General features: G+C 37.2%; 1 protein-coding gene across 4 annotated transcripts in view; it reads left to right on the forward strand.

The window, feature by feature from the left end:
- The window catches only part of LOC135217362 (uncharacterized), a 347393-nt gene that overhangs the window by 313961 nt on the left and 6822 nt on the right, over nt 1-26610 (forward strand). For 2 of the 4 annotated variants that reach the window (XM_064253313.1, XM_064253397.1), the window contains 6 exons: nt 19900-20064; nt 20577-20624; nt 21231-21278; nt 23577-23654; nt 24860-24898; nt 25185-25268. In XM_064253313.1, coding sequence (XP_064109383.1) covers nt 19935-20064; nt 20577-20624; nt 21231-21278; nt 23577-23654; nt 24860-24898; nt 25185-25268 — 427 coding nt within the window. In that variant the 5' untranslated portion in view covers nt 19900-19934. Of the gene's footprint in view, nt 1-14919; nt 15069-19899; nt 20065-20576; nt 20625-21230; nt 21279-23576; nt 23655-24859; nt 24899-25184; nt 25269-26610 lie in introns of those variants that run through there. The other 2 variants (XM_064253237.1, XM_064253470.1) reach the window with 2 other exon arrangements.

Genomic DNA, 26610 nt, shown 5'->3' on the forward strand with positions numbered 1-26610 from the left:
GTAATTACACATTTATACATTTTTACTTTCTTAAAATGTAGTTTGACCGAGTTTTTCATCTGATTTGGCTAACGTGAATAAGTGCCGCACCTGTCATCCTCGGTTGAATAGTGAACATTTGCTTGCATGTATTAATGGATGTGTGTGTGTATGTATAATTCTGCAGGTTTCATGATCCGAAGGGGCACGATGGGCCAAGTTTAATTACGATAATGAAATGTAATCGACCGGAAAGTACTTAAATAGACCATCTTGCTCACACTCCAGTTTAATTATAGATATAGTCCCTTCTACAGAGTGGTAAAAATCTATAATAATTGGGAACGTTAACGGCATTCTTAAATATGTGTCAGAATTAAAGTTTTCGTAGTGGAGTTGGGGAAAAGTGAATTTAGATCATCATTGTGAGGAGAGAGAGAGAGAGAGAGAGAGAGAGAGAGAGAATGGCTCACCGAAACTTCTGTGCTAATGACTTTACTTTCCGCAATTTCCCAAACGGTTAATGGTAATCTTAAGGGCGATTAATGTCACAACTTAGGCTGTGTTTATTTGAACCTGAAGTGGAACTAAGTATAGAAAAGAAAAAGGAGAGGAAGGAGGAGGAGGAGAAGAGGAGTAGGAGGAGAAGGGGGTGGGAGGAAGAAGAGGAAGAGCAGGAGGGAGACGATGGAGAAGTATGAGTATTTGGAGCAATAGTAATCAGAGAACTGCAATGGTATCAGCACTCGATTCTCTGGGGAGATTCGCTACTTACTTTGAACCTCAAGACGTCGAAGGCGACAGCTCTCTCCTCACAGCAACGCTCTTGTGATGATCCACTTACCGTGATGAGTTTATTCTCTCTCTCTCTCTCTCTCTCTCTCTCCTTTGATCATAAAACCATTCTGTCGCTACCCTATTCATGGAAATGGTTGCATTTTCTTGCAGTTCATTTGATCATTTTGCATGGCAGATTATTCTCAACTCTCTCTCTCTCTCTCTCTCTCTCTCTCTCTCTCTCTCTCTCTCTCTCTCTCTCTCTCAGGTTATGTAACTTGTCGCGCTGTTGCTACTCCATTCACGGAAATTTATGCCTTTTCTTGCCGTTCATTTGATCTTTGTGCATAGCAAATTATTATCATCATCTCTCTCTCTCTCTCTCTCTCTCTCTCTCTCTCTCTCTCTCTGTCTGGTTACATTACTTGAATGTCTGGCAGTTCTCTCTGTGATGTTGTAACCTGTCCCAATCGCTTGATTTCCAGGCCATTCATGGAACTCTTGTTTGTGTCTTCGTGTTTAGGCTGTTTGTCAAAGGAGATCACCTCCTGACAGTTTAAGCTTAAATGATACACCAGTATATGAGTGATCACATTCAGTATTACTAATGTTTAAGTCATAGCTCTCTATCTCTCTCTCTCTATCTACTTTTTCCTCTATTATCATGTTTTTCCATGTTGACTCCAGCTACCTCTGTCTAGCTCCAGAATTTTTCCCACGCTCTGTCTCTTTTGTTTTGAAATTTTCTTGTGCGCTCTCTCTCTCTCTCTCTCTCTCTCTCTCTCTCTTTACTCCAAACTTTTCCAGCGCTCTCTCCGTCTCTCTCTTACTCTAAATTATCCCTCACTTTCTCTTTACCTCATCTGCTTTAGATTTTGGCTTGTGTTTTCCACTTTTTTCCCGCTAAATGTTCCCGCGTGCCCTCCGCTCTCTCCCAAAGCAAAAGCTTCCTTGTTTACGTGCGATGAACTTGTCTGTGGTAGTTCCTCAGGTCAAGTTTTTTAAAAAGAACAATCTCTCTCTCTCTCTCTCTCTCTCTCTCTCTCTCTCTCTCTCCTGGTTTTTGTTCCACGAAAATGACCCTCGAACAGGTTATGAAAGTGTGGGCATTTTCGGGGTCCAGTGGTTTTGGGGTAAGTTTTTTGAACCATATTTGAAGGAAAAATTCTCTTGCATTGTAATCTACATTGATTAGTGCTGAGGGCAATTATGGATGCATCGTTATTCACCTTGAGTAAAACACTAATGTATATAATAAGCCATTTTTCATATTGCGGAACTTAGGAAATAAATGTAGTATAAAAGGGACCAAAGTGAAAGGTTAGTATCATTATCAAATGCATACTTTACATTTCAGTAATTGAAGGTTCCGTCCAGAGTCGTAATCTGTTTATCCTTCTCAAATCCCCATCAGTATCACCGACCCATATCAGAGCGTTCTCCCATTCTGAGCCCCCACGACCCTACCTCATCCCAGTCCCCATTTTCCAGGCAGACGGCGCATCGTCGTCGTCTAGCCCCATTCTCTCGAAGCGCTTCGACCTTCCGGCCAATTACCGTTAATTTAAAGCAGCTGCAAATCCAACCCGGGGACAAATCCATAGCACCACACCTGTCTGGGGAATCTCCGCTTGCAGGAAACGAAAACCTAAATGGAGCCGCGTCTTCTCGTTCTCTCGTTTCCAATACGACTCTCCTTTTTACGAGGTCTCGTTACGTATTACTGACGTGTTCCGATGGGGCGTGTGAGGGAAGTGCTTCCTTGGTTGGGGGGGGGGGGGGTGGTTGGCAGGGGAGGAGGGGAGTGAGGGGAGTGCATGGGAGGACGAAAAGGGTAGCAGAAGGGAGTGAGTGAAGTGATGCATTGCCCTCATTAACGTAATTATAACTGCGGGCTGTGGCGTCACAATGAGGTATTTCAATCCATTCCAGGACATTTCATTACAAGGAATAACAATTACGGCGAGAGATAATGACCAGCATTTTGCAGTCGATGATGGTGCGCGCTTCCATTCAGATCTTGCACTCGCACATTCCCCACCTCTCATCTTCTCTGTTCATCTGCCTCTCGGTTTTCTCTGTATGAAAATTTGCATACAGATGTATCTAGTGTGTATGACCGGATACAGTCATAAATCCATACATATTGATGTCATCTCCATTTTTACGAGAGAGAGAGAGAGAGAGAGAGAGAGAGAGAGAGAGAGAGAGAGTCGTGACATCTGATCTCAGAACTGAACCATAGCATCTTTGCTATCAAATCATTGGTTATATATTATAATGACGTCCCATGTGTTGCAGCATGACTCTCAGAAAAAACCACATTAACCTTTCATATTAATGATATATATATATATATATGTGTGTGTGTGTGTGTGTGTGTGTGCGCGTGCGCGTATACTGTATACACACACACACACGCACGCACGTACGCGCACACACTCACACACACATATATACATATATATATATATTATATATATATATATATATATATATATCTATATATGTGTGTGTGTGTGGGTGTGTTGTGTGTGTGTGTGCGCGCATGTATGTATGTATGCATATGTATACACCCATCTATATATACTGTTATGATTGCTGTATATATATGAGTATATATATATCTATATATATATAATATATATAGATATACTATATATAGATATATATAGATATCTCTCTCTCTCTCCTCTCTCTCTCTCTCTCTCTCTCTCTCTCTCTCTCTCTCTCTTCCTCTCTATTATATATATATATATATATATATATATATATATATATATATATATATATATATTATATATATATGAACAAGATGTTTAACCATGATTGAGGAGTCAAATTCCACGTAAAGATGAGGTAAAATCAGCAATAGTTCATTGCGAACGCATGGCAATTATTCCAACCACGACAGTAGAACTAGGATACCATTGACGGTCGGTTAGTGCATATCATAATGTTATAAAGCTATTCATAGATTTCCTGATCCATTCTTTCTGAATTTCCTGTTCCCTTCTGTTTCTTCTTTCGAATGAATACTATATTGTTTGGAAGCTTGAATTACAAGTCAGTGGCCCCCGTGGACTTGTTCCATATGAATAGGGTTCGCCTTCAGAATAATAATAACTTATAAGAATGTAAAGACCTACATTTAGAAAAGTTTTGCATCCGTCTTTAGATCGAGCTTTACGATTGAGCAATGACACCTACGAAAAGAGAAAGCTTGGCTCTGGAAACACATGGTTCAGCCCAACCACACTTGCGGTATCTGGGAACAATGTCTGGGAGCATTGTGAGTGTTTCCTTACTTTGCTTGCATGACGCGTAGGTATAGGTATGCTTTGCTACTCAAGTTACTTAGGGCTTCGTGCGAAAATAATCAGAGAATACATTCATGCACACGCGCACAAACATACGTGTGTGTGCTTGCATGTATTTATGTACGTATGTATGTATAAAAAGAGAGATAGCGTATTTTTTTGCTCTGGCGTACATATTTACTCTGTCAAGGTGACATTGAGTGTACTTTTGTTCTTTGGCACAAAGGAAGGCCATGGCGGATAAGAATAACGACCGTTTTGTATTTTTACTCAGCAAAAAAACCCATCATATTTCATGGCTGTTTCTAATGCAAATAAGATTCGCTAATAGGTTTGCAACAAACAAACATCGTGTGAGTCACCATACCATCTTCAGTATTTTGTCTGTAATCAATACCTTTGTGTACAAGAAAGAAAAACACACATGCGAGAGGTAGTGTTTGGCATATTTAACATAATTGATGCACTATAAGACATCTGTCAACAATAACTTTTAAAGAAATCTAATAAGAAATACAGATTTTAAAAACAACAAGGATGGTAAGAACACATAAAAGTAAAAGCAGTAATGTATTGACATAAAACATTACCAGTTATATAATCATAATAGTTTTATATAAAAACCCATAATTTTCTATTGAGAAACAAATTCATTAAGAACTGACCTTAAAGTCAGGTTAAAAGTATAAAGATTAAAGACTATTAAAAAAAACGGGCACACATTTTGAAGTGTAATGGATTCAACAGGATATGCTAAAATCCATGGCCTAAATAATTCAGGATATATAGTAATTATATTAGGTGTGATATAGCACCACACTTAAGTCGGGAGGGGGCCACTGATAATTATTTTCGTCCATAGAATTAAGTGCTGATGATCTTTCACAGTCAATAATTGTCGGAAATGGCAGACTAGGAAAACGGAAATGACACTTCATTGTTATATGGGATGCAGGGCGTTATAATGAATGACGTCCAGTCCATTCCAGCCACGACAGGGTCAGTACTTTCGTTGGAGAGTAAGTTTGTGTTATTCTTCTTTTCATAGTTACTGTTTCCTTGTTCGCATATTAACGATCTGTGTATTATGTCTTTACCATTTTTTCTGATAAGACCAAGAACTGCCTGAAATCGTTCATAGTGTTGATGCTTGTAGCTAAAATTTTGAGCAGTGTCTTTTCTGTATGCAGGATGCTAAATAGCACCTTACGTAAAAGGAAACTGGCATGAACTGCATTGTGCCATGTATAATATGTAGTTTATTTACAGTCTGATCTTGGTTTTGGCGGTAGGAATTTGAGGGTAACTTATTCACACATATAAACAGTATCTTTTCATTATCTAATGTATTATTAAAAATAACTACTGATAAACATTTTTACTTTACAAATAGGAATAACGATTATATTTTCAGATTTGTAATGCACCTTTTGTTTGAGATTCCCATCAATTACTAATCAAATACTCGTCACTTTAAGGGCCATTATCTTAATCTTATTCGTCTATGTATACTTGTCTTTTCAGAGGTTCTACTGAGTTTTGCGTACAATTTCCACTATATTTTCCCCCTATCGTGGGTTGGTCGCACAAGGCCGCGTATTGTGTACTGGAAAGTAGTTCGCTAGTTTTGTTCGTTCAGCTGATGATTACTCGTTCGTGATGTTAGGGAATCGTGTTTGGTAGTTTAACGTCAAGGACAGGCAGTGCAGTGTAGAGCAGAACCAAAAAGCAGTGAAGCAGTGTTTTGTAGTACTGTGAAATTGCTCTTATTATAGGCATCTGAAGCATGACAGTTGCTCTTTCTCTCTGTCTCAGACACACCACACACACACACACATACACACCCATTTCTTCTCGTGCATATTCAAGAGCAAGAAGGTTCTCATCGACAGCTTCAGTATTATTCCGTATCGGTGTTTTCTTAGCTGATAGCCCCATTAACCGTGAAGGCACGTAAATTTGAATTATTGCTTGTGTAGACAACAATATTGCGCATATTTGCATACAATGGCTTAATGCCAAAGCAGCATTTGGTGTCATTCATCCCTTTATCATGAACTGCGCATCTATTTCTCCAGGCTATTGTTAAATGAACCCACCCATCACCGCCCCATACTTTTAATGAGTTCCGGATGTTGCTATGGAGAGGATACCAAACAGGAGATACGGGAGAGAAATTTTTGGAAATGCTGAAACGCCATCATTATTATCAGTGGTCTCTATTATTTCCCCTGCTGTGTTTACTTCGACCCATGTGCGATATGTCAGTGATTATAGGAAATATCCTACGTATCTTGTGGTTACTTCTTCCTAAACTTTTAATTTTTATTTATCAATAACATTTTAATTTTCTAAACAGTTCATTTCTATTTCCTTATAACTGTTTATTTTGATAAATGGTTTGCCTATTTATATTAGTTACTGGCAGATAGCGAAACCAGGCATTTCACGAACTGCCTGAAATTTCAGGCAGATAGCGAAACACACTTAGGGTCATTTGATCCCCCAGGGGCTAGTAACCCCTGAGGGATCAAATGACCCTAAACACGGCGAACAGTGTAGTTTGAGTCACCGTTTCGCTGTGTTTAGTACTAGCCCTGCGGGGATCAGTCCCTAAGTGCATTTCGCTATCTGCCTGAAATATCAGGTAGTTCGCGATATGCCTGGTTTCGCTATATTCCTGTAACATATATATTTGTCTATTCACAACTGAAGGGCAAAGGGATCTTACTGGTAGAGAAGAAATGAGTGAATGCTTCCGTGTTTGCAAGCAGCCAATAATTATTGCTCCGAAATAACCAGGAGAGATGAATTTAATCTCTGGACAGGCTAACTGACGGACACAACAACCATCGAGTCATCCGTTCTATTCGAACCGTTTCCTTCTCATCTATCCTTAGTCTGCGTATTTAGTTGTATGACATTACTCCTATTTTTGTAGATTCCGATTTGGGTTTGTTTAGTTTGAAGACAAAACGTCTGCGACTGCGCAGTGCTTCTATCGACTGCCTGCATTTGTTGAGTGAGCAAAAACCTACGTGATGAACTGACTGATTCGGTTCACCAAACTGATGTCTTGACAAAAATGGGCCTTGATATCGGAAGCATTCACCTTGCTAACATAGTTTGTACGTAAAAAGAAACGAAATAAGAGAATTTTACTACAGATAATATTCATGAGACTCATACTCATTGCTTCTAAGTGCTCCCTTGACTTTGATCCTTGAATTGTAAACAAAAGCTGGAAATAATGGCGAAGCATTTCACGCTACTAGATTATCAGTGGACGAAAAAAAACACCAAAACTAACCAAGCGAATTAGAAGGGGAATGGTGACGGAGAGGATATTGCAAAAGGCGAGAATTTTGACTTTTATGTGGAAACTGATAAATTTTGAGTCGTTCCAGATCTGACTTATTCACGCGGATCAGTGGATGTCTTACATGCCATGATTTTAGGAATGTTGGGTTAAATCGCCCATTCACAAACTCTTACTTATATATATCATGTCATTTTTTAAAAAAATGATTGCGTTCCTGCCCTTCATTAAACTCAAGATTCCCAGCGAAATTGGTTATTTTTTAAATTATTGAATTCAAGCTGGGTTTACAGTGGAATCTGGGAAGATTATCAAAGTAATGTCACATTTCTGATTTGTTTAAGACATTCGTGAACTGGACTAACATTGAATGAACGTTGATCTCCTTAAAGTGGCCATGTTAAAAAATACAGGAAATAAGAGTGCAGAAAGATAAAGATGCCGAATTCCAAAGCATTCAAAACAGTCAAAGACAAGCTTATGCAGGAAGCCTTTGGAGGTTTCCCTTTTGATTCAAGCCGCTTATTTATTCGTTGAGCTTTGTCATGCAACATTTACAATGTGATTATTATAATTCTTCTCAACCTAAAGCAATTTCCATTTTTGAGTCATTGGCATTAACTACATGTAGTATTCTGTCATTCCATTGTTAGCATGGTCAGCTGACAACCCCTGAAGCCAAAGAAAAATGATTTTGTATTTCTTGTTCATACAAGACTACAATGCAAATTAAGATGTTTAGAGTGATTTGCGAACTCTCGGGGACAAGTAGTGGCCAGCAAAATCACTCCAAAGAATAATCGGTTAAAAAAAAAGACGTTGAAATATGCAAATCTGTTAGAACGCGTAAATATTTTAATATATTTAATATGCTTTGGGTGTAAGCATGCCCGCATTTTTGCCCTCCGATATTCTTCGTCGATAATACCTCTTTATAACATGTCATTGAAGATAGAACTTGATGGGATGTGATGGGATTCTTCATACCATTTTCATGGGTAGGAAGGATTGGGCGAGTTACATGAAATTCATTTGGCATAAACCATTTTATTGAAATACGGTTCAAATGTCGGCAGTGTTGCTTTTTTTTTTTACCTTTAACTTCTCCGGATAGACTTCAGTCTCATAAAAAGTAATTGCCAAATCATGGTTTTTTTTAATCATTCTTGTTCCTTGCTATGTAGATGAAGATGTTCTTTGGGAAAATGATTTCATATTACACGTGATGTAATATAAAATGAAATAAAAACTCTCTCTCTCTCTCCTCAGTTCGTCCATCTCTCCGCTTCATCGTCTCTCTCTCTCTCTCTCATATGCTTCTCGCTCCACTTAGCTTTTTTTTTGTGTTAGATTCGAGTGGACTTGACAGATTTCTTTAAGACAGAGATGAAAGGAAAAATAAATCTAACGTAAAAAATGCTCCATGTTCACCCATGCAACGTATTCTCCTTTTCACGGTCGAAGGCTTCTACGGAGAAAACGTGTTCATCAGTGTCCGATTATAACCTTGAACCAAGTGTGAAAGACATTCTCCGACGTTTGTTTCTTTTCCTCTATAATTTTTTTATAATGTTTTGTGGGGTTGTTTTGATGTATGTAAATGAGGTGTTGTTACTGGGGTATTTACATCTGATCGTGTGGGGAAACTCCTCAGTATTTTCAGTATCAATTTTCAGTATCGTTGAATTGATACAGAAAAGAGCCTTCTCATTGTTTCTTCAAGAACAAGACAGTACGCCATGCGTATGCCCTATACAAATCGCATGTTGCTCAAAAACCATAGCAGTCAATGGTCTGTCGATGGATCTCAAGCTTACAGAAAAACCCATATCTTAAACATATTTGTGCAATCTATAAGAATTTTACCATGCATATCCACTCTTGCTAATATTTACTAGTGTACCTCATAACTTTATCATCACCTTTGAAGAAAATCCTTTTGGTAAGGAAGAGTTGAATCGATTTGCACAGGAAAATACGATAAAGAAACATAGAGAAATGATTCAATTTGTATAGACAGGATCTAACCCGATATATGGGATTGGTGATCGAACCCAAGGTCAGGAATGCTTTAAGAAGACAGCAATTGAATCTTTATAGTCATGAATGAATCCCGCGTTTGCTGTACTTAAAGGAATAAAATGTGTGTGTAGGAAAACACGAAATTTTAGAAATTAATCTTCGATTATTGCTTTACTTTGAAATTACAGATTTGAGATTCTTAAGTGCTACAAAGGCTGCTAACGAAACCCAGAAGGTCTGATGGCAAAACGACTTGTTCTAGTATATAACCTTGATCATATGTACTAGATACTACGAGAGTTAGAAGAGTTTTACAGCTTGTCATTTGTGATGCTTAATGTTAATAATCTGTAGCCAAAGAGTTTTTGGATTTTGTACATGAATTTAGTCCTGTCAGTTTTCGACAAATAGAATGTAGTAGGAAAAAGGAAATGTATGATTAGGGTCTGCTCATGTACAATTCAGCATGGTTGTGTCCTCGCGTGAGCTGTTGCAGTGCAAACTTGAATATTCTGTGATTTTTTGCAGTTCTGTCCCAGACGATTACGTTTCTTGCCCTCTCAAATTACTCCAAATACTGTTTTCAAGGCTTAGTACTGAATCACCTTCTGTTTTGTTCTTTTCTGAGATCTGAAGTTTTATTTAGCGAGGGACTTTTGTTAAATACGTGCGATACTGCGGTTAGTCAACTTGTGGCCCTAACTTACAGATAGATAGTATTAGATAACCAGGGTTTATATTTCCTGTTATTTTTTCATTTCTCGCAAGTTTCGGCCGACTTGATAATTAAATCTTACTTGCCTTTTTATTTGCAATTTAAATAGAGAGCACAGGGCAAAATGAAAAGTATGATTTGACCTACTTTGTAACAATAAGTGGCAAGTTACGGCAAATCATTGCATGATGCAGGAACTTCTGCTGTGATAGCTACGTGACTAGAAATTTTTGTGACCTACACATGTTTTATCCCGCGCGTTATTGGATTTTGCAGTCCTATGAACCTGATTTTGTTTCAGGATTACTGTTTTATTCAGGAGATTATATACATTGTAAAGTTATTAGCTGTTTTTAATAGCCTAATTTTGTGGCTTTCAGCTCGACCGAAAAACTGTGGACGTTGTCGATAGTTAAGGTTAATTGCAAATTTCATAGATAACACTTTGTAGAAAAAAATGCGGTTTTCTATAATAGTTTAAAAAAAAGTTGGTTTGTTCCTCTTGTAAGTTTTACACATTTAATTCTGCCTTTTTTATTGTGGTTATAATGCAATTTGCAATTCATTACTCACGCAAGACATACTTCCTTACCAGTATCCCATCGCCATCACACCAAGTCAAGAATTGGGGAGGGACTGATTGACATCACAGGAATGATAGAAAGCAGGCATGCCTCAAGCCATATTTGTTCGGCCATGACAAACAGTCGTTGTTTTTACAGTGAAAATATTTGTTGGTCATACAGAACAAACTTACGGACAAGAAATAAATTTTCGTAAATAGTAATGCCTAGAAATATTTATGCCATTTGCGAACGCTGTTTGTTAGTAAACAGATCGAACAGTGAAAATATGAGCTGAGTTCGGCAGTTATAAAAGAATTCTGACTTCATATACGTTTGTTTGCCCTTACTACCTCCAGTTTGATAACCACTGTAAAACAATGTTTGCACAAAAGTAGCTACGAACGTATGCACACGCGTACAAGTGTATGCCCTCTCCGTAGATAGTTATGTCTAACAATAGTCAACAATTCCTGACCATAATATCTCATCATGTTCATAGTGTGTTCTCTGTGTGAGATCACTTTTAACGAGTGATCTCTTCATATACGTTATTCAAATGCGCACGAGCGCGCATGTTTACAAACCATATTCACTTGAAGAATCTCGGGTTAAAGCAAAAGAATCAGCTACGTGAAGTATAATTTTCTGGTATCCTGGCACGACAGAAACAAAACAATTTCTATGCTTCGTTTCTTGAGTTACGTGGAATAAGAACGAAAATGAATTTCTTCATAATTCTGTGTCATCAATGGTATTGACACGGAAAGCTACAGATTATTCGTGAAATTTTATAGGAAAAAAATATTTTGATCTTTACCTTCTTCTTAAGAAGGATCGCATCCACACCTTCAAGATAAGCTCAGATATTGCACATGGCATCCGGACGCGGACCTCTCTCTCTCTCTCTCTCTCTCTCTCTCTCTCTCTCTCTCTCTCTCTCTCTGACGCCGTGTGATTCCCCTTTTAGGGATGGCATGAGAACTCTTCTGCCAATAAGTAACTTGTCTCGCTTCAGAGCGTCTTCTCTCGTCCTTTGCAATTGCTATCCGAAATATTCGCTTCCTAGGTGATCTAGCTGTTATGGTAAACAAGTAATTTCTCGTTTAGAAAGTTTCAGTCATTGAAACTCTTACGTCAGGCTAAATATGTGAATGATTACGGATCGCTCCCGGCTACTGCCTGTCAGTCCACGCAGCTCTAGTACTTGGTGAGGTTTAAAGAAAAAAAAAAAAAAATGCGCCGAAATTGACTCTTCAATACAGCGTATAATGCTGTATGAGCCGCGGCCCACCAAACTTTCAGCCACGCCCCGGTGGTGGGCTGGCCTATAGCGTTGCCAGCCGCACGATCACTGCTAAATTTAACCTTGAATACATTAAAAACTACTGAGTCTAGAGGGCTACAATTTGATACGTGTGATGATTGGAGGGTGGATGATCAACATATTTATTTGCAGCCCTCTAGCCTCAGTAGTTTTTAAGATTGAGGGCGGACAGTAAAAATGTGCGGACGGTTAGACAAAGCCATCTCAATAGTTTTCTTTTACAAAAAGATAAAAGGGCGATCGTTAACAACCCTACTCCCTCCATTTTAATTTGCCGATGAGCCCGAAGGCTGTTCCCTTTGGGCGTAATTCCAAATAAAGGAAAAACTCCCATTTAGTGAAAATAACGAATCAAAGGATATAATTATGTACGTATATATGTATATATGAATATGTGTGTGTTTGTATGTATGTATATACATATCTATATATATCTATATATATATTTCTATCTATCTATATATCTATCTATATCTATCTATCTATCTAATATATATATATAATATATATATATATATATAAATATATATATAGATATAAATTTATATACACACACACACACAACACAAACACACGCACACTACTCTGGGGACCGACCGACAGACAAACAAGGAGGCGGAGGGAGAAGAGAGAATGAGGAGAGGAAGCAATTCTACCTCTCCGCATCAGCTGAAACAGAAAACCCAAGTTGTTGAAGTTGAAAATTGCAGAGCAAGGGATAATGGAACCCTAATCTGTCAGTCTCCGCACATCCGGACTTGCATTTACAACTCGTAAAAGATTTTGAGGCTATCCGAAATTAGACACCATTCTCAAGCTTCGTCGACATATACAGAGGGAGGTAGGGGCGGTCTTGGAGGAAAAGGAACTAAAGGGGCCTTTTAAAAGGGACACTCTCCTTACAGCAGGAAGAGAGGGGGGGAAAAAAAGCCAGAAAAGAAAGAGAGAAGAGAGGTCACAACAGAAGAATGGGGCAGGGACTCTCTCCTTCTCTCTCGCTCTCTTCTCTCTCTCGTCTCTCCCTCTCCTCTCTCTCTCTCTCTCTCTCAAGACGTTAGCAGTAGCAAGAGAAGACTTCTCATTTTCTTTTTAACTGTGTGTATCAGTATTCTTTGAAGAAAAATAAAGTTCGATTTATTCAGTGCACGTGGCATTGCATAGCAGGTAATATGAGATGATATCATTATAAAATCAATACTGTAGACTTTTCTGACTTTAAGTAATGTGTTTGTGGTAACATTGTGGTTTTATGCAGCAGTATGCCTCTTGAAATCTTCTGTTACGATAAAAAAAGGAGTTAATAGTCGCTAGTTTTAAAGCAAATTTTCATTTTATTCATGAGTATGAGAAAAGTTAGTCGCTGAAGTTTTTTTTGTGTGTGTGTGTGTGTGTGAGCGCGCTGCCATACAAGGGCTTGGCGACTTTTGTTCTGTATATTTTTCCCATAGAAAATCTAAATATCTTACACGCATGCCTACATAATTTAACTATGGTGTATTAAGAAATAAAATATACACATATACCAAATGAACATAAAATTTTATTTTCTGTAATATTATCAGGAATCGTGGACCTTAGCTCATAATTCCATATGAATGGCAATTTCAACTCAGCACAAAATTGCACAATGGAGCGTATGGGAAAAGCAAGTCAATGCGAGGGGGACATCTTGCTCAATATCCTAGCTTCTGTGGATAGAGTAAGAATTTTAAGTTTCGGAGAGACGGACAGACAAATTGGAATAACCTTGTTCAAATGTTAAACAAACTGACGAGAATCAAGATGTTGGTTAACGATATTCTCAAAGAACATTTGTCACCCGCTATATTGTAATAATAAAAATATACCTCATACAGACTAGTTAGAGAGCCCCAGGGCTGGTAAAAGGAGAGACGTTCCAAAATATATAACAGGCTTTTTACGGCTCATAAATTTGTTAGTTAACGATTGTGCGCAATTTCATTCATCAGCAAAGGGGAGACTTCAATGCTACTTTGGGTAATTCGAAACAGAGCTTGCATTGCATTCTCTCTCTCTCTCTCTCTCTCTCTCTCTCTCTCTCTCTCTCTCTCTCTCATATAATTATGCATATATATATTATATATATATGCATATATATATACTATACATATATATATATCTATATATATATATATTTATATATATATATACATACATACATACATACGTACATACATACATACATATTTGTATAATCTTTATGTTCCATAACGTTTTCCATAGAACCACTTGTTGTGATTGCTGGTGAAAAAACTGAACTCTTGCATAAGAGCGGAACTCCCATAAATGTTATTGTTTGTTTTATTATCTGCCGCAGTGTTTATATTAATGACGTCACGTCCTGATCTTTCTCAGTGATGTCATTAACAGGATTACTTTATGAGAATTATACTCTTTCATCGTCATAATAGAAAGAGGGAAAAGGCTTCTAACGCCGGTTATATTATTAGTGTATATTGTTATTTGTATAATTAACTTAACTCTGCCAGGGTGTGTCTCTGTGTGTGTGGGTGTGTGTGCAGTAAAGCATATTAACATTTGTAGTATAAGATTTTATATTATATAATTTGTTACTGTAAATCCCGTACGCTAGGTTCATGAGGCCATGTGCATTTTCAATGGAGACACCATAAATTGATCAGTCATTGTCACCTTGCAGCTGCAAATTCTCCGTAACATTGTTGTATTTTTCCAAAAATATTTCCCAGACTGGGGGAAAAAAAAACTAGAAGCTTCGTCAATTGCAAATAGAGGGGCAGTTCACATAATGAATATAAACGTTTCAAAGGATAAACGTTGTAGTGATTTTAAGCATCCCGTTTCGATTATCAGTCTGGATAGTCTGTTGCACAACCTCCGGCCCGAGTGGAAACATTTCCACTGTATTTAGAAAATGCCTCTCCGGCAACACCCAACTCACGGGATATATAAGCGCCTGAATTGGCCAAAGTCATGACACTCGCATTTGAGAGCTGTACTCGTCGTTCGTCGCAACCAGTTATCGTGTTTGTGTATTAACCTCCAGGTAAGAGATTGTGAAAGTAATAGTGTTTGCAATGTGGAAACTGTCTCCCTTTCCTTGGATTGTGACTGATATCGGGCGCTATGATTCAGCTGACGTCGCCTGCTCAGAATACCGACATACTTATCTATAGCCGTGTGTATATATATAGATTTATATATATATCATATATATATTCTATATATATATATATATATAGATATATATATTATATCTATATATATATATATATAATATTTATTACTTTATATATACCAGTATATACTACATATGTTATGTATATATATATATATATATATATATATATATATATATATATATATATATATATATATATATATAGACGACAGATAGATAGATAACATAATCCCAGGTGGCCTAGAGATACCTGCCAAAAACTGTATCGGCTCATGTTTCTCTATATGCATATTTTGCGAGCTTATCTTATCTTCAAATTCATAAATATTTTATTGCATTGCCTCATATAATTTTGATTTCATATTTATGCGAGGGAACATCTCATATATCACATACTCTGCTTTTACCCTTTCTCAGAGATGATCGATTTCATTACGTAACGTCATCAAAGTTTGTTCTCGAATAATGTTTATTTTCGTATAGTTCTCTTCGCTGTGCATAAACAGCTTCGTTGTTGGGACAGAAGTGCTTCTTGAAATAATGATAAATTTATGTCGCTCTTTTTCCCTCCACTTCTTCTCTCGTGAGCGATGAACGGGAAATCGTCGCTGGCCACCGCCGGCAGAGGCGGTGCTCTCCAAACCGGTTTCTGATTATCTTTCCTAATTATTTGGTTTGAAATATTCCACGCAAAAAACGGGCCAGTTTTCTAGAGACGAATTATACGTCAATTAAAAGAGAAGGCAAAAGTGCTCTCACTCCATAATAGCGACTTTCATAACATGAAAACCATTTTATGAGTTCGTTGTCATCTGGGATTCCAAATTGATTTTGATTTTTCACGACGGTCTAATGAGAGAACTAATGACGGTTTCGAATTTTTGCCCCCCTTTCCCTCATGTTTTAAAATCGCTGATAAATTTGACTTGATTGAAGTCGCCCCCTTCTTTTTAATTGTCTCTCTCTCTCTCTCTCTCTCTCTCTCCGGTGGCGGCCGACTATGCCTCCTCCTCCTCCTCCTCCTCCTCCTCCCCCTCCTCTTATCGTCCACATTCTCCTAACCTACCACCTCCTCTCTTTCCTATTCTTTACCTTATTCTACCCATCCTCCCTCCTCCCAAGTTCCTTATTAATACCTCTTCACTTTTAGCCCTCTACCTCTTCATCATATTCCATTCTCTACTTCCTCCTCCTCCTCCTCCTCCTCCTCATTACTCCGCCCTCTCCCCGCCTCCCCTTTACCTTGTTTCATAGTCCACCTGATTTTCATTCTTCCTCTCGACGACGACTCCTCACATCCCATTTTCCTTTCACAAAGCCGCTTTCTCTGCTCTTTTCATTATTCCTCTTACCACCTCCGATGACAAAGAAGCACATTTGCCGTCATTCATTCGAAATGCAAACCCTCCATCCATCAAGGGGTCCCACGCCCCTCCCCTCCCCTCCCCTCCCCCTAAAAGTGATATATGTATGCAATGCAGGGATAACGATGCATGCGAAAGGGATCCGACTAAATACGTCCATGAAGCGATACAGCCTCCGCACCCACCCTCACTCACTCACGATTGAAATAACCCGGGTTTTTTTTTCTCTGAAGTCTTTCATATTATCTGATAATCCTTTCATCATAAAAATGAAGCAATGAAAAAAAGGATATTTATAAAGAGTCATTGAGTGATATTAAAATGGTATGATTTAGGACTTAACTCATTTTCCTTTGGGACTCAAAAATGGTTAACTGAAACTAAAAAGATTCGGCTTTTTGACTGGGGATTCTTTCGAGCTACACATAATGATGATGTCATGAAGTTAAATATGATTCGCCATTTATTGCCCCGCATTTTTTCAGTCGAGTTATTTCCTATTAATAATGCGTAAAATGCGCTGTACTTACTTAAGGTTGAGTGTCCTTAGGATTTTACCTGACGATTATCTTGAAGATCGGTCCTACCTCTCGTCGAGGCTTTCGCGTGAATTGAAAGAAAATATAATAACTTGCGAGGAATATCGCAATATTCCACTCTGTGATGTTTGAGTGCTAACCTTCCTTATTTTCCTCTTACAAACAGTAAGATTGGGGCCTTGTTAGTAACTAGTATTAATCTCGGCTATGATTATGCACCACAAAACGAGTTGTCAGCGCCATACATCGCGGCATGTGATTCTTTTGGGGAATGTTATCGTACAGCTCACGTTGTATTGTCTATTCTGAAAAGGCTGTCGCCACCAGCATGACCATCCGGTGACTTTGTATTTATTAATTTTTCTCTCTCTCTCTCTCTCTCTCTCTCTATTTATATGTCAATATATATATATATATATATATATATATTATAGGTCTCTCTCTATTTATATATATATATATATATATATATATATATATATATATATATATATATATATATATATATATATATATATATATATATATATGTATACACTTATACACGAACACACGCATGTGTTTGTGTGAAAAAGCGATGGTAAGCACTTAACGGGTCACTGCCGAAAAATCGAAACGAAGGAAGCAAAAAATGTTCACAATCAAAATGATAACTGAATAAGAACAAATGACATGAAAATCATAAGAACTTTCTTAACTCCTAAAGAAGACTTGTCTAGAATATTTCTTCCATCCATTTGGTTTATGGTGTCACACCTCACTTATTTCACAGAGTGTGATTGCTCATCTGAGATGCCATTATAATCTGTTTCGAGTCGGAGTCTGTCTGTAGTTCTCCTTTTCAGATTAGGATATGAAAAGCTAATGAGACGATTAAGAATCCCCTGATGGCATCTTCCCTCCTGGGGAGGTTGGGGGGGGGGGGTGGGGGGAGGTTTGAAGGCAACGCAGTTTGACATTTCGTGCTCTCTCTCTCTCTCTCTCTCTCTCTCTCTCTCTCTCTCTCTCTCTACATTTATTCGTAAATTCATATATACATATATATGTACTTATATTCGTATAAATGTGATTATGTTGATACATATGTTCGCTCTTATAGTTTAATATATATAGGTATATAGGTATGTATATATATGTGTGTGTATGTATGTAAGTATAACATACCCAAATATTAAGCCACAAATATCGTTTAATGTCCAGTGCAATTTGCCTCGAGAATAACTTGCACCTAAGGCGAATTGTAATTGGTAAATGCTTCGGTACCAGCGGGATTTGAACCGCTGCCTGTTTAAAAACAACGATATACAGGGACTATTGACATAATATTAGGTGACGAAGCATTTATCATTTCTAACTCCCTTTGGGTGTAAATTATTAACGAGGTAGAGTGAATTGGATATTATACGATACTCCTGGCTTCTTTAGGTCTCTCTCTCTCTCTCTCTCTCTCTCTCTCTCTCTCTCTCTCTCTCTCTCTCTCTCTCCACTTTTCTAGGTCAGTGCAAGCTAAGCTTGATTACGCTGCATAATGTAGAAATCTCGTGATAACTCCGAGAGTTCTTCTAAATGAGCCGTGAATACCGGAAAAGGTTTCTCTGGTACAAAACAGCACGACTTGGTCATGAGGTTAAAAAAGAAGCGTTCCTTGATGGTGTATAAATCTTTCTCTCTCTTTCGGTTATCTGATTGGATCGATTCTTTCGTCTGATTAATCTCGCAATGATTAGGATTCGTTTTCTACATTTTATAACTGGAATCTCCTTTTTGAATTGAATAGCCTTTGGCTTATGTATTTTTTCTTATAGTTTGTGAGTAGATAGATACTCATTTATGTTATATGGAATCTATTCCCTCGTAGGTATATAGTGGCGGTTAAAACCAGGGACCTTGAAAGGGGAAATGACAATTTGTATAACACAGCTATTGTTTCTCGTAATTCACAGAGGTCATTCAAGTGTAATGAGCGGTACGCACGGGGCCCAGTATTACACTTGTATGACCGTAGAACGGAAACGACTGCTTTTTGAAAACCCAGTGTCTGTGGGAACGATTTCTGTTGCTGTTACCTTGTTTTTCCGTGAGGTAATCATTCGCCGTTGCGTCCGATAACGCAAAAGTTCACGCCCTTGGAACATAGTATATGATACGTACGCATGCGTTTGCGTGTGCTTGTTTCTGTCGAGCCGTCAGTGTAATTGTGTCAAGGTTGAATTGAATTTATGCCCTTTGTTTTGTTTAATTTTCTGCGCTCCTCTCTCTCTCTCTCTCTCTCTCTCTCTCTCTCTCTTCCCATATATATATATATATATATATATATATATATATATATATATATATATATATATATATATATATATATATATATGTATGTATGTCTGTGTATATAAAGGTTTTTGCCACGAAGGAAAAATTGAAATGCGAGATAGCCAAGCACTTTCGGTCTAGTGCGACCCTTTACTCAGGCACAACTGATCGTACAGAGGAAAAACGTAATCAAAGTAGGCTTAATATCCAAACTGACATTACAAGATTAGCAATAAGGTCGATTTCACTCATCAGAAACAAGGAAACGCCCGAGGGCAGGATAAGCGAATTTTTAGGCACACCTTGTGTTTGTGTGTATTTGTTTGGTCGTCTGTACGTGCGCATTTGTGTGTGCATACTTATCAGTAAATCATTTATCCAAATTAAGAAGCTTATCTTACTCTCTGGTATCATGATTTAATGGACATCCTACATAGTGATCACACTAGGTTCATTTAATTATATTAAAATCTTATCATTTTCTTCCAGGTTAGTGCTTATCGTCTCAACACTTGCCCGTCAACATGCAGGGTGTCAAATTCCTCGTCCTCCTGGTGGCTGTCAGCTCAGCCTCAGCCTGCAAGTACTTCTGCCGCAAACCAGGCACTTTCGAATATGAGTGCTGCGACAACGGAAATCCTTATTACACCCCTGGTAAGGAGAAAGATTAAACTGCTTTTCTTTATATTTTAGAGAGAGAGAGAGAGAGAGAGAGAGAGAGAGAGAGAGAGAGAGAGAGAGAGGAGCAGTAGAACGGAGAGAGATGAGAGAGAGAGAGAGAGAATAAACTTTAAATCTACTCAGTGTGTCTAATTATTTATAAAGATATCAGTTCTTGCCATATAAAGTAAATAAAAGTTTAAATTAGGCAGAGCAAAGAATTATGTTTTGATAGATGACTATGGAGGCAATTGTAAAAAAAGAAATAAAATTTTCTTCTTTCAAATTCGTTCATGTAAATTACAGTGAAAACGCTAAAATTTCTTTTTTGAATACACACGTAATATAGAATGACGGAATGGATACTACATAATAAAAAATGTCTTGAAGGTCTAGGAACAACAACATGCTGGAAGTGAAATTACTGAGAAATATTACAGTTATGCCTTTAGTAAAATTTATTTTATTCTGGGGTTATTTTTAAGCTATGACATTTATCCTTTCAGATGAACCTGTAACTGATGATGTGGAGGAAAAGGAAACTGTTGTGATAGGTAATACAAAATGTTTTCGTTACACAAAATTGAAATTCTTGTAATTTTTCTTATTCAGACCTTATTCCGTCCCTTTTTGCTGATTTGTTTGAACTGAAACCAAGCTCAGAGTACTTATTTATATTTCAGGTTTCTAAACAATATACACCAGAGCGAAAACTGACATTAAAAAAGGGCCATATGCATTAGACGTCAGCTATAACCATCTTCCTTAAATACTGCCAATTTTTTTTTAAACCTGGCATATATTGTTGCTGCACATTATTAATTAGCTCTAGACTCTCAGGTTTTAAAGTATGTGATGATCATTAAGCTTAAAACTAATTTAAAGAAATGAGTAACGAGCGGTTGAATCTATCCATTTTTCCTTTTTTCTTTTGTTTTTGCAAAAGATAGACAGTAAATTAACGGGTGTCTGATTTCTAAGCCAGTGCAGGATAGCAATAATTTTTTTAATATTAGATGCCAATAATTAAATAAGGAACAGTGTGGTTTTCGACTGAAAAATTAAATGAAACACCAAGAACATTAAATGTTGCTTTGTTTCTTTACATAAAACAGGTTTTTTTCTATGTATTTTATTATGCTACTTTTTATTTCCTTCAGAAGCAGATCCCGCTCCAGCTCCAGCAAAGGAACAAGCTGTAGTGGCAGGTAAATCTCATCGGTAATTCTTACTTAAAGTGGCTCCTCCCTCTGTGCTCTTAGTAGTAACTTTAGGTAAACTTGCAGTTTTTTTACTTTAACAATATTCGCGGTGAGAGAACATTGTCCTTATTTTAGATTATAGAATAAAGAATGGCATGTAATAGTGACCACAACGAAATATGTTAGTATTCACCTTAACTGATACGGATGATTACCATAATTATTGTGTATTAAATGAAATACCATAAATTGCTCAGAAATCTCTCTAAGTACTTAAATGAGCCCAGGTCTTATGAAAATATTATTTGTAGAAATAGATGAAATCGTTATTGCAGAGTAGGCGAAAGACACTAATAAAATAACAAATTTTTGAGTAAGATGTTGCTGTAGATGTGTAGTAATGCATATGGATATTTTTCAGTAAAATTTTGTCTTATTACTTTGACATTTCTTCATGCAAACTAACATTCCACGTCTATGTAAGCGAATACTTCTCTCTATTCTTGTAACTTTTGTCGACAATAAGGGCGGCTAATTACCAAGACGCATGGTAAAATTACGACGTAATTAAATTTCAGGCGTTACAAAAGATCAAAGAACGAATTCTTTTCTTAATTCATTTGTTTCTAAAGTGAATTATAGTTTTTCTGTAATTTTGTTATGTGTATTCAGAGATGAAAATGCATCCGCATGGCTTGAGCTAAAGAGATTTTATCAGAGTAGCGTTTATACATTTCAGCGGCTTGACATTTTCGCTCGCTCAGTGAGTAAACCTACAGGCTACATTGTTCTTATTGTCGTTCTTCTTCTTCTTCTTCTTCTTCTTCTTCTTTGTGGGGGATAGGTAAGGTCTGTGGAAGAGTCTAAAAAAATCTGAAAAAGGTGTTTCGTGTTTAGTTGAAAATACAGGAATTTTAGGATAGAATATAAATGATTCATTTATTAGAATGAAAATGTAAAAAATAAATAATATGCATGTAAAACAGTACAGAAAAATTATTTCTAACAAAATGTAGCGTATTTATTTTAATTTTCGTTGGCGAAACAAGGCAAATTAACGGTAGATTTTAGAACGTTTCAATATACATTAAAAGTTAGGTATATAATGTTTACAACTTATGCGTGAGGGGAAAATCTTGCACGGGTCTCGAGTAAGTTGGAGGTCTGATCACGCCTTGTTTTGATATGATTGCAATCGAAGACATTCTTCAGGTCATGAAGGCTTGTTTGGATGATAAAAATTCCATGCAATTATATGGTAAATGAATCACTTTGACGTAATGTGAATAGGATTGTAGTCTGATAAGGAGATACTCAGATAATTAAAATGAAGTAGTTCCTTGGAATGATTTAGTATCGTCTAATAGCATTCAACCATATTTTATGTGGTATTAATGATTTGCCTCGTCCAGGATACTCTGAAATCGAGAAGTCTGTGAAGAATAAAAATGTATCCTAACGGCAGGGCGAAGAAAATTATTTTCAGTTGATATCCTACATGGCTGCGGGAGAAGGGAATGAACGAACTGACAGACACTCACAAGGAAAAATAGTTTGACAGGTGATTGACAGCTAAGATAGCATTCTGATTGGTACAAGGACAGAAAGACTATTGTTGGGACTTAGTTGTTTATACAGAGAGAGAGAGAGAGAGAGAGAGAGAGAGAATCACACGCACAATATATAATATATATATATATATATAATATATATATATATATATATATATATATATAGATGAATTTTTATCACATCACAGTGATTCATATACATGCATTAAAGTACAAATGTCCTTTAATATCCAATTCGCTCTACCTCGGAATTAATATATTTTCATATATGTTAACCGATGGAGAATTTTTTTAGTTCACAATAATTTCGACCTCTCGTGGATTCGAACTAGCGCACGGAAGAGAAATCAGGACTTAAATGACGTCTTTACCGAGTTGGTAAAGACGTCACTGAAGTCCTGATTTCTCCTCTGTGTGCTGGTTCTAATCCACGAGAGGAAGAAATTATTATCAACTAAAAATTCCCCTTACGTTAACATATATGAAAATATGTTAATTCCGAGGTAGAGCGAATTGGATATTAAAGGACATTTGTAGCTAAATGCATACGTATACATAATAAATTGATCAAACTTTGTCATTAGATATCAGATATATAGGAAGGTATGGAAAGTACTGGAACTTAATAAATTAACAACATGATGGCTTTTTATAACCAAGATTTGAATGCTATCACTAACCAATGAGACCGGACCACTAACTGCTAACCAATTAACCCACTAACTACCGACAGAGACTTGTACCTACTGGTGTCTAGTTCCCAACTCATCTGATTACGTTTGCTGTGACGATGGTAATTCTTTCATTGACGGTAAGTCCTGTGATGTAATTTGGGTGTTGGGTACGTGCTGAGCCCGGAGAACGAAATAAAATTCCGTAATTTAATACATTTTCACGTCATTGTGATAAAAATATATTGAGATTTGGATTTGATGGGGAAAACTAATGCATTATGATTTTATACGTATCAAAACGAGATGGTGAACAAAAAGAGTAATTCATCTTCCCATATAATTCATATCAATTCATATTAGGATAATTGTTAAAATCTTGTGGAATTTTAATAATAATAATAATAATAATAATAATAATAATAATAATAATAGCTACTTCAGCAGCATTACACTTGTAGAGATTCTTCTCTATTTTGCGAATAGCGGCTTTTTCAGTGCTACTTAAACAGGCTAGTAGAGCGCCTATAGAGGTCATGGTAAAATACAGGGTCAAAATAGGTGTATATATTTGAATTTTACAGATAAACTATGATACCATAGTCATCAAAGTCATTAACGATTTTCTCTCTCTCTCTCTCTCTCCTCTCTCTTCTCTCTCTCTCTCTCTCTCTCTCTCTTTAAGAAAGAAAGAGAGAGAGAGAGAGAGAGAGAAAATCGTTAATGACTTTGATGACTATGGTATTATAGTTTATCTGTAAAATTCAAATATATACACCTATTTTGACCCTGTATTTTACCATGACCTCTATAGGCGCTCTACTAGCCTGTTTAAGTAGCACTGAAAAAGCCGCTATTCGCAAAATAGAGAAGAATCTCTACAAGTGTAATGCTGCTGAAGTAGCCATTAATTTTGATAAAGTATGCTTGAGAGAGGGTCTGCTTCCTAAGTACAATAATAATAATAATAATAATGCTCGGGAAAATTTGAAAAAGTAACTTATCGGCTTTAATTTTGTGAATTAGCTTGCCCTCGTCGCTTGCATTAGTCTCTCACGGTGGCTACACGGATAGGGATCTTTCCAAAATAGCTGTAAAGAAATCCAGTGTAAAGCTGATAGCTGGGATCCCTTGGCGTACCTTAGGATAAAGGTGAAAGTCGTATGCGTGACAGAGAACCCTTGACAGTTGACAAATCTGAGAAATTCCGAGACCGTAAACCTTAAGATTTTAGATGATACCCTTAGAGAACTGTTATGCTATTGTTGTGCTATATGGTAATGAACGTAATTATATTAGATAAAGCTTTATCCTGTATGTAATAAGAAAACATTTTGTTTTTCAGAGGCTGCTACAGAAGTCGTTCCTGAGAGTGAAAAGAAATGTAAGTTTAATTGCCAAAGGTTTCATTATCAAGAACATCGAAAATGAATAAGTTATTATCATTTGATGCATCTTTAAATTACATTATAATTTCTGGTGGTCAATTTTTAAAAATTTATTTCAATCAATGTAAGTATTTGATTCAAACTAAAGAACTCATGACTTTTCTTTGCTAGCAACTTAGTATTGTAATCTGGTGATACATACACCTCTCATAAAAGCAAGTGTGATATCAGTGGCTCTTCACGCCGGGTGTTCAACTTTTGCTGTTTTTTTGTTTCTTTCAGTCGTCACATTCCCACCCTCAAACTGTTACTATTACTGTGCTTATGATGGGAAGGTCTACTGCTGTGGCGATGTCTCCCAACCTAGTGAGTACAACACTGCGGGCAAAAAAACCCTTGCAATATCCGTAAAATTGTCTGACAGCTCAAATCCAAAAGTAAACAGTTCTTCATTACAAAATGTGACTATGATTGACTCACCAAAACCATTACGAAACTTCCTTCGACTGCCTTTACACCTGTTACAGCGACGAACTCCTCCTACCCCATCTAGTAATTCCACTCCAGCAGAAGATCCAGGTGGTCAACCAATTTCTAAAGTTTCTGTAGCTAGTATCGAAGAAGTCTCTTCAACAGAACTGAAGACGTCAGACGAAGGAACTGCTGGTTCATTATTTGCCCCTCTTTCATCCTTTTTGTCTTCCATAGATTTTCCAATTCTAGACTTTTCCGACCTTGACTTACCAAGCTTGTTTTCCTCTAGATCTCAAGTAACCACACCAACTCCAGTTGTTAGTAACAGTACCCAGTATTATCCAACAGAACAAATGCCAGGGCCAGATGGATCTATTGTGCAGGCCTCTGGCATAAAGAACTCTAATAATCAGAAGAGGCATATTACTGAGAAAAGCTCCTCTTCAGAGTCTTTAGCTTTTTCTCGTAATAAGCTTGTACTTCTGGATGATTTACCTCGAGGTACAGTTATATCAGTGCACAAACCTTCGACTTTCTTGTCCTCCTTAGCTTCTGGTGGTCCTATAGTACTGGATGATCAAACTAAAATAAGAAATATAGACATTTCTGCCATCTCTGAGACTCATCTCTCTAACCCAGTGTTTACACCTGTGTCACATGTTATTCAAAACCCAGTATCATCATCACGCATCACTAATGAAGGTGATCCTTCAAGAGTTCAGGCTCATGTGCCTAACTCTCCTGGCTTTAGTCACCAAATTAACCCCATCACATCTTTCCCTTCATATGCTGAACATTTAGTTACTGCCACTGGACACTATCCTCCAGGCACTCCTTTTGCACCTTCCATGCCACCTCAGGTAGGAAATGCCCAGCATTATATAAATAGTAAATCATTGCCTAATGAACCCCAGTCATATGACATGCTTCCACCATCATATGAAATGGTTCCTCCACCTCCTATTCCAGGCTATGCATCTCAGAACAGGACTAAACAAATACAGCCTCAGGAAGCAAAATTTGACATGGAAAATGTAGAGGATATATTAGAGTCTATACTCTGTGAATGTGAAAATGAAGAACAGGGAGGTGGTGAAGGAAACTGTAATTGTGATGAGCATCACAATTTAGTACTGGTCTTTCCACCAGAACCCATGAAACCATACATGTTTGTACCTTTGAAAACTATTCCTGAAAAGCTTTCTTCAAAACCAATACCGCCTGTGCTCTTTAG

Source organism: Macrobrachium nipponense, chromosome 11 (genome assembly GCF_015104395.2).
Source record: "Macrobrachium nipponense isolate FS-2020 chromosome 11, ASM1510439v2, whole genome shotgun sequence".
Lineage (NCBI taxonomy): Eukaryota > Metazoa > Arthropoda > Malacostraca > Decapoda > Palaemonidae > Macrobrachium > Macrobrachium nipponense.